At 52.6% G+C, this 13,441-nt stretch overlaps 1 protein-coding gene across 1 annotated transcript in view; it reads left to right on the forward strand.

Annotated features, from left to right (window-relative positions):
• Window positions 1–6,578, forward strand: part of LONP2 (lon peptidase 2, peroxisomal) — a 111,270-nt gene extending 104,692 nt beyond the window's left edge. Inside the window, exons 13-15 of the mRNA XM_062177981.1 lie at window positions 2,352–2,559; window positions 2,952–3,142; window positions 6,212–6,578. Of these exons, the coding sequence (XP_062033965.1) occupies window positions 2,352–2,559; window positions 2,952–3,142; window positions 6,212–6,433 (621 nt within the window). The 3' untranslated portion in view covers window positions 6,434–6,578. The remainder of the gene's footprint in view (window positions 1–2,351; window positions 2,560–2,951; window positions 3,143–6,211) is intronic.
• The last annotated feature ends 6,863 nt before the right edge of the window (window positions 6,579–13,441 follow it).

A 13,441-nucleotide genomic window follows, 5' to 3' on the forward strand; every position in this document is an offset into this window, starting at 1 on the left:
TACCTCTCTCTGTAACTCTGTCTTTCAAATAAATAAAATAAATCTTAAAAAAAAAAAAAAAAAAAAAAAACCTCCTTCTATGAGTGCACTAAGAAAAAGCTCTATTTAAAAAAAAAATTATGATGTTGAGTCAGTTATTAAAAGAACACAGATTGTTCAGGTTAAGAAGGTTAGAATGCTGGGAAACCACCTGCATTTGAGAGCAGGGAAGGAGCATGTATCTCTTAGCCTTCAAGTTCAAAGTGATGCGAACTCCATTTCTGAAGAAGTACATGGAAATAGGGTGTGTTGGACTGTTTCAGAACACATGCCCTCCAAGGCTGAGAATTAAAGGTTCTGGCGTTGGCACTTGGCACACTGTGGGACACTTGCATCCCACCTTGGACAGGGTACCTGGTTTCAAGTCCCAGCTCTGCTTTCAATTCCAGCTTCCTACCACTGCAGACTCTGGGAGGCAGCAGGTGTTGGCTCAAGTTGTTGGGTCCCTGCCACCCATGTGAGAGATCTGGGTGGAGTTCCTGGCTCCTGGCTGTGGCCTGGCCTAACCTCAGCTGTTGTGGATACTTGGGGAATGAGCCAACAGATGGGAGATCTCGTTCTGCCTCCCTCTCTATCTTGTGGCTTTTCACATGTTAAATAATAAATAAATTTTTAGGGGCTGGCGCTACAGCGCAGTAGGTTAATCCTCCACCTGTGGCGCCGGCATCCCATATGGGCGCCGATTCTAGTCCCGGCTGCTCCTCTTCCAATCCAGCTCTCTGCTACGGCCTGGGAAAGCAGTAGAGGGTGGCCTTGGAACCCTGCACCTGCATGGGAGACTGGGAAAAAGCTCCGGGCTCCTGGCTTCAGATCGGCGTAGTTCTGGCCATTGCGGCCATTTGGGGAGTGAACCAATGGAGGGAAGATCTTTCTCTCTGTCTCTCCCTCTCACTGTCTCTAACTCTACCTCTCAAATAAATAAAATAAATTTTTAAAAAATAAACAAATTTTTAAGAAATGAAGGTTTCTTTCCTTGTTAATAACTATTATCCGCCTTGACCACGGAGATCCCAGGTCCCAGTGACTGCAGTTCTTTCTCCTGTGTCTGGGAACGTGAATCAGGCAGGCTAGGGATCAGTCCCATTGGAACACCTCCCATCAAATCAGAGGTCATTGTGAGCCTGGGTGCCCTGGCTTTGGCCTACAGACAGCAGTAAGACGCCATTTGGGATCCCCACGTCTATCAGAGTTCCTGGGCTCGAGTCCTGACTCTTTTTTTTTTTTTTTTTAATTTATTTGAAAAGCAGCATTGCAGGGAAAGACAGATCTTCCATCCTCTGGTCCACTTCCCAATTGGCTCTAGTGGCCAGGGCTGGGCCAGGCCAAAGCCAGGTGCCAGGAACCTCCTGTGAGTCTCCCACATGGGTGCAGGGGCCTAGCACTTGAGCCATCTTACGCTGCTTTCCCAGGTGCACTGAGCGGGGTCGAAAGTGAAGCATCCAGGATTCGAACCAGTCCCCATATGGGATGCTGGTGCTGCAGGCGGTGGCTTAACCCACTGCGCCACAGCACCGACCCCCTGACTCTACTTCAATTCCAGCTTCCTGCTAGTGTGCACCCTAAGAGGTAGCAAGTGGTGGCTCAAGTGTTTGGGTCCCTTCCACATTGGAGATCCGATTGAGTTTCAGGCTCCTGGCTTCTGCTTGACCCAGCCTAGCTGCTGCAGGCATCTAGGATGTGAACCAGCAGATGGAAGATCGATTGAGCACTCTGTTGCGTTCTCTTGCTCACTCGCTCGCTCGCTCGCTCTCCTTCTCTCTCCCTCCCTTTTTCTCCCCCTCTCCATCCCTGCCTTTGCCTTTCAAATAAATAAAATAACTTCTTAAAAATTTACCTTTTCATTCAGTTTCCCACAACGTTTTGAAGCACCCTTGCACACCCTCACACAAGCCCTCTGGAACTAGCACTCTTTATATGTTAGTAAAAGGGTTTCTGCTTTCTGAAATGAATTCCTCGTCACTGAAAGTGAAGTTAGGCCCAAGAGCACGTCTAAATAGGCAGCCTAGGTAGACTCAGCTGCTGGCTTCCTTGAACGCTGGGGCGTGGGTAGCTGGGCCTGGCTCTTACAAAGCAAAGTCATTCAGACAGATTTTAAGGTAACATTGCTTTTGTTTCCCATAAGTGCCAAAGAGGAAGTTCGGGCGGTTCTTCCGGATAGCCAGATAGCAGTCAGCATGCGCGAGTGGTGCGTGTGACTCGGGTCACGTTAGGTGCTGAGTACTCTGGGACCTAACAGCTGGCAGGGCAGCGTGATCAGAGCGGCCAGACAGAACTTGCGGACGGAACTCTGATCATCTTTCTCATCTTTCAAGGTGTCCGAACGTCTGAGTCAGCCAGGAGTAGCGATTGGCCTGGCCTGGACCCCCTTGGGGGGGGAAATCATGTTTGTGGAAGCGAGTCGAATGGATGGGGAAGGCCAGCTGACCCTGACCGGCCAGCTGGGGGACGTCATGAAGGAGTCTGCCCATCTTGCCATCAGCTGGCTCCGCAGCAACGCAAAGAAATACCACCTGACCAATGGTACGCGACCTACACACAGACGCGGGAGGCCACGGGTGGCTGCGAGCCCCGGGGAGCTTCTCACGGTCCTCAGAGACACTGAGCCGGCAGCTTTGGATGACCAGTTACACCGTCGTGGGAGCATACACCTTGCTTCTGAACCTGTGGGAAGTCCACTTCCATATTCGAACTCTTGGGCTAATGCCCAGACTGAAACTAATTCAGGAGATCTGCTTGGTTTTTCTCCTACTTAGAATACAGGAAACCGTCTCCTGGACCCTCACTCCGACTGTACTGTCCGTTAATACTCTGAAGGAGTCGTTCACCCAAAACATTCATTTTGGTCTCTGATTTTCAAAATACGAAAACAGGTTTAATTTTTCTACATTAAAATCTTTTTTTCCTTTTTAAAGCTTCTGGAAGTTTTGATCTTCTTGACAACACAGACATCCATCTGCACTTCCCAGCTGGAGCCGTCACCAAGGATGGCCCGTCTGCAGGAGTTACCATAGTAACCTGTCTCGCCTCACTTTTCAGTGGGCGACTGGTACGTTCAGATGTGGCCATGACCGGAGAAATCACCCTAAGAGGGCTTGTCCTTCCGGTGAGTATGAGAAAGCCAATTCCGCTGTCTGAGCTTCTGCTTACATTTTTAGTAGTATTTAAAATGTTAATAATTGTTTACCTTCTCTCTATGGAAACCTTGTTTTTTTTTTTTAAAGATGTATTTATTTATTTATTTGAAAGGCAGGGTTACTGAGAGGCAGAGAGAGAGAGAGGTCTTCCATCCGCTGGTTCACTCCCCAGATGGCCACAACAGCCGGAGCTGCGCCGTCCAAAGCCAGCATCCTGGAGCTTCTTCCAGGTCTCCTACACGGGTGCAGAGACCTAAGCACTTGGGCCATCTTCTGCTGCTTTCCCAGGCCACAGCAGAGCTGGATCAGAAGAACAGCAGCCAGGACTCGAATCAGCACCCATTTGGGAAGCCAGGCAGCAGCTTTTACCTGCTATGCCACAGCGCCAGCCCTGAAAACCTTGGTTTTAAATGTACATTAAGATTTTTTACCTGTAGTTCACATTTGAAAATCTTGATCAAAAAAAAAAAAGAAAAGCTAGTAATTTTCTTCTTTTTTCTCTTGTAAGGAAACCTGTTGAGGGAAACATTTGAGTGTGTTCATCAGGAATAGCAGCCCACATGGAGATTGGAGGCGCTGCTCTGGTTGTTAACTGCTCACAGCTGACGTGTGTGTAAGACAGGCGAGGAGCTGTTGGTAGGCTGTAAGGCCAGTTCTCACCTTTTAAGATCCCTCTGCGGCCTCTCACAGGACGCGTATCACTCTGATAGTTACTGTAGTTTTTACTGTAGTCATGGAAAAACTGGTATAGAATGGGAGCTGTAACAAAGATGAATCCTATCGATTGATAAACTGAAAAAATACACGTGGGGTCTTGCAGCTCATGAACGCATTACGATAAAACCAGCAGAACATGAGCGAGTGTTGAGGCTGTTGAGGCCCGAGTTCCCAGCGCCAGTCTACGGGCAGGGTGTGAGGTTGGCGGCAGAGCGAGGGAGTGGTGAAGGTAGATCACAGAATCACCAGTTAAGATCAGTGAGTTCTCGGCTCCCCGACCGGTAGCCATCCAGCCGTCCCGTCGGAAGCTACGTTCTGAACTGTCTGTTACATCCGGGGTCTGCACCCGGAAGGAAGGGCTGGGCCCTTTCCTGCCCCTTCCCCAGGAGCTGCTGCTTCCTACTGACCGTGCTCCTTAGAGGAAATCAGAGGCGCTTCACGGACCAAGACTCTTGGCTTCGTTGGCCTGGGTCAGGGTGGTGGGGCACGTCTGTACCCCTGAACAACGGGCGGCGTGCGGCAGCGGACAGCTCAGCCCGTTTCTGGGAAAGGGGAACGGTCCTGGCTGGAGAGAGAATCGGAGGCGGAGATGAGATCTTCCCCGCAGAAGTCCAGCAGACCAAGAGCGGAGTGGGAGGAGAAGGTGGAAAGTCAGGGGTCACTGCAGGTCTCTGTAGAACAGACGGGCCTTCTTTTTGACCCCCTGCTCTGAGGGCAAGTCCTGCCCCATGGAGAGGCTCCCTCGCACCAGCCATAGCCTCGAAACACAGACGGAAGAGTGGCACTTAAAGACCTGCTGAGCTTGGAGAAAGTAGTCCAAGGGCAGAAGATAAGACAAAACTTTGGGGGCCAATGCTGTGGCGTAGTAGGTTAAGCCACACCCGCAGTGCCGGCATCCTAGATGGACACCAGTTCGAGACCCAGCTGCTCTATTTCCAAACCAACTCTCTGCTATGGCCTGGGAAAGCAGTAGAAGATGGCCCAAGTCCTTGGGCCCCTGCACCTGCGTAGGAGACCCGGAGGGGGCTCCTGGCTCCTGGCTCCTGGCTTTGGATCAGTGCAGCTCTGACCATTGCGGTCAATTGAGGAGACCTATCTCTCTCTGCCTTTCTCTGTAACTCTTTCAAATAAATAAATAAATCTAAAAAAAAAAAGACAAAGCTTTGGATTAAAAATGTGGTTTTAGAACCGGTCAGAGAACTATCCAGGAAAAATGACAGTAAAAGTCTTCCCGATCCAGCATCTGACAGGAGTTCTAGCCAACAAGAAAACGAGCAGGCGTCACACAGTCAGGAACGTTTCCCAGGACATGGTGACGTCGGGTCAGAAGGGCTTATGTCTGCCAGGAGGGGACTCCAGCCTCTGGCCTTCACCGGTTGTCAGGGATAAAACTTCTCCCCGTGGTCCTGGACGTCAGCTTCCTAAAAATGCCGTGGGAGATGGTGCCAAGCCCAGACTTCCTTACACACGTGGCTCTCTTGTCCAGACGTGCGAGAGATCGGGTAGAAGCTCCTACTTTTCATGGCTGGGCCTGGAGGCCAGAGAGCATCACCTCTACCATGCATGTTACCCAGTCGGGGCAGCCTGTGCTCCATTTGACGGTACCACAAAGGACATATTCAAACCACGACATAAACCTAGGTGGTTTGGGGTACGTTTTGTCTTTAGCACAGAGGTCATGGTTTTAAATCCATAGACAAAGAAGCGATCCTGACACTCAGCCAAGCTCTGTATGAACGGTGTTTCTGGTCACAGTAACGTAAGCGTTTTCAGAGTCAACCTGAAGTCGGGGTTGTGGGGTGGACACCTGGGTTCAGGTCCCAGTATTCTGCTTCTTACCAGCTGCGGCTCACACACACCCGGGGGGCAGCAGAGCATGGCTCAGCTGCCTGAGTCCCTGCCGCTGGGTGGGCGACCTGGATGGCATTCTGGGGCCCTGGCTGGGTGGGCATGTGGGGAGGGAGCCAGTGGATGGGCGCACTCTCGCACATGCGCTCTCTTCCTCTGCCTTTCACATAAATCAGTAAACCTTTAGTAAGTCAGGACTGTGGTCGCACAGAGGAAACGTTAACCTCGGCAGGTTTTGACGGGGACTCTGACAGAGGCACCGTGCCTGTCAGACAGTTACAGTTTTTTTCCCGTTAAAAGAGTTGAGCGTAAAAAGAGCATTTGGGCCACTATTACCGAGCACCCGAGGGCTGTACAGAAGGGAAGGGGGTTTGGGGGTGTCCAGCTCGTGGCGTTAGCTGTGGGAAAGCTGGGCGGCAGGCGTCCCTTCCGCTCCAGGGCCTCACAGACCTCGGCCTTCTCCTCTCCCCTAGGTGGGCGGCATCAAAGACAAGGTGCTGGCGGCGCACAGGGCGGGGCTGAAGCAGATCATCCTCCCGCAGAGGAACGAGAAGGACCTCGAGGAAATCCCAGGCAGCGTGCGGCAGGGCCTGAGCTTCGTCCTGGCCAGCTGCCTGCACGACGTCCTGAACGCGGCTTTTGACGGCGGCTTTCCCGTCAAGACCAGGCCCGGCCTCCTGAACAGCAAACTGTAGCCCGGAGGGCGCCGAGGCCTGCCGCGCCGGGCGGTGCTGACAGGTCGCCACACGGGGCCGAGCAGAGCGGCCCTAGGATGTGACCGTGATCGCAGCAGCAACGACCCTCACCGAGTGGCCATTTAATAAAAACGGGTAAAACAGCTCCTGTCCTGAATGAGGTCGTTCCTGTCCCTGGGCAGAGGCAGAGCACGGGTTCTCAGTGCGCTCCCCAGGGCCTGTTCCCAGCGTGAATCCCGGGGCCGCCGCTGCGGTGGGGCGGCAGGGAGCCGCGGCAGGTCAGGCCCCGGTTCTCCACGCTGCGCCCGCGGAGCAGTCGATCAGGGCTCAAGCGCTGGGTTCCCGCCACCCACCCGGCTGCAGTTCTGGCTCCTGGCTCCAGCCTGGCCCCGCCTCTGCTGTGGCAGCTGCTTGGGGAGTGAACCACCAGTTGGAGATCTGCCACTCTGCCTTTCAAATAAATGAGTCTTAACCAGCATCAGACCCGATGGGGGCGGGGCGGAGTCTTCTAAGATGTGCACCAGGTACCTGGTGCAGCCAGGTGCAGGGGCCGTCAGTTAGACAGTTCCCACGGCACGCTTGTACCCTTCATGGTACAAGATACAAGTCACTAGATACAGAGCCAGCGCTTTGTCCTTGTGCAAAATGAAGTGTCCGTGGAGGTGAACCCCGTGATGAGGGCTCCACATCCCCACAAGGTACCTCCTTACGCACGGGAAGTCCCTCTTGGTGTGGGAATTTGTCTCTGTCCCCAGAAGGAGGCGCGCTCCATCCTGGAGTGCTCCCTACACCCGGAACCCTAATTCTGCTACCGACCTGTGACTCAGCCCCGGATACGGTAACTGTGAAGTCAGCTCCCAACTGTGATCTTCTGTCCGTTTTCCTCACCTGCGAAGTTCAAGCGATAGGGATCAGGTGGGCTGATGTGACACGGCAGGCCGGCTACTACCCGGACGCCTGCATCCTTGTCAGAGTCCCAGTCCAGCTCCCTGCTAATGCGCCTGGGAAAGCAGCAAAGGTGACCCGGGGACCTGGACCCCTGCCACCCACGTGGGAGCCCCAGCTGGAGATTCTGGCTCCTGGCTTCAGCCAGGCTCAGGCTATTGTGGCCATCCGGGGAATGAGGCAGCATATGGACGATCTCTCAGTCTCTCCCTCTCTGTCACTCTGCCTTCGTGTGTGTGTGTGTGTGTGTGTACTAAACAATAGGTGTGGCATTGTGGTGCAGCAGGTCAGGCTGAGGTTTGCGACGCCCACATCCCATGGTGGAGCGCCAGCTCAAGTCCTGGCTGCTCTACTTCCAGTCCAGCTCCCTGCTGATGCCCCTGGAGGCAGTAGATGATGGCCCAAGTAGTTGGGTCCCTGCCACCCATGTGGGAGGCCCAGATGGAGTCCCTGGCTCCCAGCTTGGACCAGGCTGTTGTGGGCATTTGGGGAGTCAACCAGTGAATGGAAGATAGATGCTCTCGCTCTCCCTCTCTCTTGTCCATCTCTGTCACAGTGCCTTTCAAATAAATACATGTATCTTTCTTTAAAATGCAGCTAACATTGGTAGTTTCTAATTATTATTACAACTAGTAATGGACCTCGGAATCTTACATTACAAGATAAGACAGATTTGCAAAAACATTGTAGAATTTCCTGGATGAGAGGCAGTTTACCCAAAATACTGTGTTAGGATGTGCTGGTCAAATCTGTCTCAGTGTGAGCGCTGGGAGGAAATGTCCAGGCCTAGGGCTACAGTGGGAGAGGGGACATCAGGACACTTGAAAATACTGCACTGTCTTATCGCCCATGTAACTGTCACCTCTGTTCCGTCATCTGGCAGGGGAGTGAGGGAAGCCAGGCTGTGACTGGTTGGCTCGTTTTCAGCAACCCGAGGGAGCTCATCTGCACCCACGCGGGCCTGTGTTGGCCCACGCAGCACACTGGTGACAGAAGGCCCTCTGAGCCTGTGGGGTCGTGAGCTTCCTCCTCCAGGCTCCCGAGCTAGCAGCTCTGCACCCGCCCAGAGGCAGTAGGGACATCTCTGTGCCCTGGGCAGCCTGCAGGCCACACTTATAGGACGGCTGTTTCTCCAGCGCTGTTTCAGGAGGGGTCTTGGTTGATTAAAATCTAAGCTCAACTTTTTTTTCCCCATTGGGGAGAATGCATACACAGTAGCATTTTATTAGCCACTGTTAAGTGTACAGTTCAGGGGCATCAGTTCCATTTGGTGCTGGCTCCCATCCCATGCTCCCCTGGACGCCAGCACCCTGTGTCCTAGTCTCTGCCCAGGCTCTGAGCTGCATGGACGTGGCGGCGGCGACGGCGTCTGGCTCAGCGCGTTGTCAGGGTTGAGCCTGGTCGTGGCATGTCAGAATCCCACTGTGTGCCTCCGCCACAGGGGGCTCAGCCAGCCGTGCAGCTGTTTTACGAAGAATGCGATAAGTAAGCATCTTGAGTCCCAGCTTTTTTAAACAGTTTATTTGAAACAGAGACCAAGATCTCCCATCTGCAGCCAGGCTCGGGCCAGGCCAAAGCCAGGAGCCTGGACCTCAAGCCAGGTCTCTCCTGTGGGTGTCAAGGGCCCAAGCAGGTGCGCTTGCAGGAAGCTGGAACTGGACGCAGAGCCGGGTCTCAAACCTCGCCCACTCTGGTACGGCTGTGGGCGTCCGAGTGTCTCGGCCGCCGCCCTCCGGGCCCGGCCCGGGCCCCTGCTTTTTATCTTTGTCTCCCAGTAGCTTTTTGAAGACCTCTCAAACGCATGGATTCCTGATTTCTTTGTCAAAATAAACTTTGACAACTCATCTTCCACAAACGTTTGGAAGTGGGGCTGCTGGATGGGTGCCCGTGGCTGATGTCCCCTAAAACCTGTGTGTGGAAACTCGGTCACCAAGGTGAAGCCTGCAGGGGCCTGGGTGGAGGCAGTGGCCCAGCTCTTCCTCGCCCTGGCCCTGGCCCGCGCCCTCCCACCAGGCATGCACCGTCCTGGAAGCCACGACTGGGCCTTCCCTGGACAGTGACCCCGTCGGCTCCCTGATCTCCGACCCGCACCTCCAGAACTGCGGGAAATGGATCTCTGTTCTGGATCAACTACCCAGTGACAACACAGACAGTGAAAGCGCCGTTGGTTAACTTCTGGGGAGCTGCTAAACTCTGCCCCTGCCACACGGGTAGACACTGTCCCCTGCTCCGCGTCCTGGCCAGCAGCCATGTTTGACAGCAGCCTCCAAACAGGTCTGACAGCATTTGCATTCACATTGCCCCAGAGACAAGAGCGTCTGTTTCTAGCATTTTTTTAAATGTTACCCGAAGATTCCTTGTATCATAGTCAGCTACATTTTCTACTCCAAATGTTGACAATAAATTCTGATTCAGTAGGCATGGGCCTGAAGCTTTGGGATCTGTGGATCTAACCAGTACTCCAGTGCTTTTAAAACTCAGAGCATGGGGCCGGCGCTGTGGTGTACTGGGTTAAGCTGTCTGCCTACAATACCAGCATCCCATTTGGGCACCATGCTGCTCTTCTTGCAAGCCAGCTCTCTGCTAAGGCACCTGGGAAAGCAGCAGCAGATGGCCCAAGTGCTTGGGCCCCTGCACCCATGTGGGAGACCCGGAAGAGGCTCCTGGCTCAACACCATCTGTTGCAGCCATTGTGGGAGTGAACTAACGAATGGAAGATCTGTCTCTTCCTCTCTCTCACTTTTTTTTTTTTTAAGATTTATTTTATTTATTTGAAAGAGAGAGAGAGAGAGAGAGAGAGAGAGGTCTTCCATCTGCTGATTCACTCCCCAGATGGTCATAATGGCTGGAGGAGCCAGGAGCTTCTTCTGGGTCTCCCACACGGGTCAGGGGCCCAAGGACTTGGGCCATCTTCTACTGCTATCCCAGGCCATAGCAGAGAGCCGGATTGGAAGTGGAGCAGCCGGGTCTCGAACCTGCGTCCATATGGAATGCTGGTACCTCAGGCCAGGGCATTAACCTGCTGCGCCACAGCAAGGGCACCTAAAGATTGTTTAATTGAAAGCCAGAGAATGGGGCTGCTGCTGTGGCGAAGCAGGTTAATGCCCTGGCCTGAAGCACTGGTATCTCATGGGCGCCAGTTCGAGACCCGGCTGCTCCACTTCCGATCCGGCTCTCTGCTATGGCCTGGGATAGCAGTGGAAGATGGCCCAAGTCCTTGGGCCCCTAACCCGCATGGGAGACCCAGAAGAAGCTCCTGGCTTCTGGCTTCAGATCAGCGCAGCTCCAGCCATTGTGGCCAATTGGGGAGTGAACCAGCAGATGGAAGACTTCTGTCTCTCTCTGCCTCTCTGTTAACTCTGCCTTTCAAATAAATAAATCTTTAAAAAGGAAAAAAAAAAAAAAAAAAAAAAGCAGAGGCAGAGCTCCCCCAGCTGGCTTACTCCCTAATGCCCACAGTGGCCCAGGCTGGGAACTCATTCCAGCTCCCCCACGCAGGTGGCACTGGAGCCATAACCTGCGGCTTCTCAGGGCCTGTGTAGCACAAAGCGGATCAGTAGATTCAGGATTCGCACCCAGGCACTCAGCTGTGTCTTAACCAGTGTCTTGATCACCCGGGCTCCACTTTTTTGATGATTGAACCTTAAACCATAGATCCGTAGTCACTGGATTCCACCTGCAAATACAGTGAGAAATGTCGCCTGTTTAGGGGCCTGTTTGAGAACATCCCCTCAGTTACCTGCTGAGTTCTTAATGACGAAGAGGCGGCAGTGGGGACACACAGACTTCGCCAGGAGCGCCTCCCCGCCTCTGCTTCCCCTGCCACCAGGAACACTGGCCTTTCACAGGAGCAGGGTGTGAAGGAGCCTCATCCCCTCCACCCCAGCACCTGAGAGGCAGGGGATTCCGCCTCCGTGCCGGTGGGCTCAGTGCAGTCTCCCAGCATGAGCTGTGCGCAGGACACCGGTAGACGTCCGCGCGTGCCAGAGTCAGCCACGCTGTCCGAGATGAAGCTGCCCAGAGCAGGGGGGCTTGGTGTTCAGGAACTGCTGACGCGAGGTGAGCCTTGCTGTCAGCGGACTCGACTCTGAGCCACAAAGAACGCCAACTAATTTTGCCAATCCCCTTTCCAAAGCCAAAGTTTATTTTAAATGAGATTATTAGAGGTAAATAGCAAGCAGGTTTTTTTTTTTTTTCCCAATGAAGTAACATATTCAAAGTTCATGCTATTTTGGCCAAAATGTAAAGTTGTACTTGAACCCTTAGCCCTGTGAAAATTTTATAGACTGCAGTGCAATTTACTGACTCATGGTCCAGTACTAATGTTCTCTTGTGCTTAGTGGACGGCGACGGAAAGCACCAAACCCAGGAAGCCAGTACTGCGCATCTGGACAAAACAGCCAGCCAGTGAATGGCCACTGAGATGTCTTACAAGTTCTAACAAGAAGGCTACATTCCAGGCAAAGCTTTATTTGCAGTAAAAATTCAATTATTTAGAACATAAAGTTTGTACTTATTATATAACTCAATATTCAAAGTGTTTAATATTCTTAGACCTAATGAAAAAGTATTTCGTATATATATATATATATATAAAAAAAAAAAAAAAACTTTGGAGGCCAACACTGTGGCAAAGCAGGTTAAACTTCCACCTGTGGCACCATGGGTGCTGCTTTGAGTCCCAACTGCTCCACTTCCTACCCAGTCCTCTGCTTATGCCCTGGGAAAATTAGCAGGAGACTCAACTGTTTGGGCCCCTGCACCCACGGAAGAGAACTGGAGGAAGCTCCTGGCTTTGCCTAGCCCAGCCCCAGCTGTTGCAGCATTTGGGGAATGAACAATTGGGTGGAAGGACACCCCCCCCCCCAATGATGCATTCAAACAAAATCTTTAAAAGAAAAATAAAAAAGGGCCGGCACTGTGGCGTAGAAGGTAAAGCTGCTGCCTGCAGTGCCGGCATCTCATATGGGCACTAATTCAAGACCTGGCTGCTCCACTTCCGATCCAGCTCTCTGCCATGGTCTGGGAAAGCAGTAGAAGATGGCCCAAGTCCTTGGGCCCCTGCACCCACATGGGAGACCCAGAAGAAGCTCCTGGCTCCTGGCTTCGGATCAGTGTAGTTCCGGCCATTGCGGCCAATTGGGGAGTGAAACATCGGATGGAAGACCTCTCTCTCTCTCTCTCTCTCTGCCTCTCTGTAACTCTGCCTTTCAAATAAATAAATCTTTAAAAAAAAAAAAAAAAAAAAAAAAAGAACAAAAAACTTGGGGCCAGCACTGTGGCACAGCAGATTAAGCCTCTGCCTGATGTGCCGGCATCCCATATGGGCACTGGTTCCTGTCCTGGCTGCTCCACGTCCAATCCAGCTCCCTGCTGTGACCTGGGAAAACAGCAGAGGATAGACAAAGTGCTTTGGGAGATCCAGAGAAACTCCTGGCTCCTGATTGGCCCAGCTCTAGCCATTGTAGTCATTTTGGGAATGAACCAGCAGATGGAAGACCTCTCTCTCTGTAACTCTGCCTCTCAAATTTAAAAAAAAAAAAAAAAAAAAAATTGAAGTCCAATTCTAACAATCATCAGAGAATAGAAAGTGAAAGCCTTTAACCAAATCCTAATCTGCTCACACTTTCACCAGAGCCTATTCAATTTTCAGTAAACACATTATTTGTCAGAGAGAGGTCTTGGAGCTGGGTTGTAAGGCCCAGGAAGCCGGCTGGTTCAGTAGGACACGTAGGCTGGGGTGTGAGGCACAGCCACCCACGCAGACAGCACAATGCCCTGAGCAGTGGCGAGCCCTCATCCCTCTGAACAAGGCTACACAGAAGCTAAGGGGTACGGGGGTCAAATTCAACCCAGGCAGTGGGAGCCCCAACCCAGAGCGCCCCCGCCGAGTTTCAGCCGGCGCTCAGGACGCACCGGGCTGGATTCCCTTGGATACATACTCGGATACGTGCAGCTTCCGGTAAGGCGTCGAAGCGTCCACAGTGGGCACTGTTCGGACCGTCAGTCCCTTCTCATTTAAGGTGTACAAATCTACACGTGTGGTTGGGGTTCACTCTCTTC

Source organism: Lepus europaeus, chromosome 19 (assembly GCF_033115175.1).
Source record: "Lepus europaeus isolate LE1 chromosome 19, mLepTim1.pri, whole genome shotgun sequence".
In the NCBI taxonomy this organism is placed as follows: Eukaryota; Metazoa; Chordata; class Mammalia; order Lagomorpha; family Leporidae; genus Lepus; species Lepus europaeus.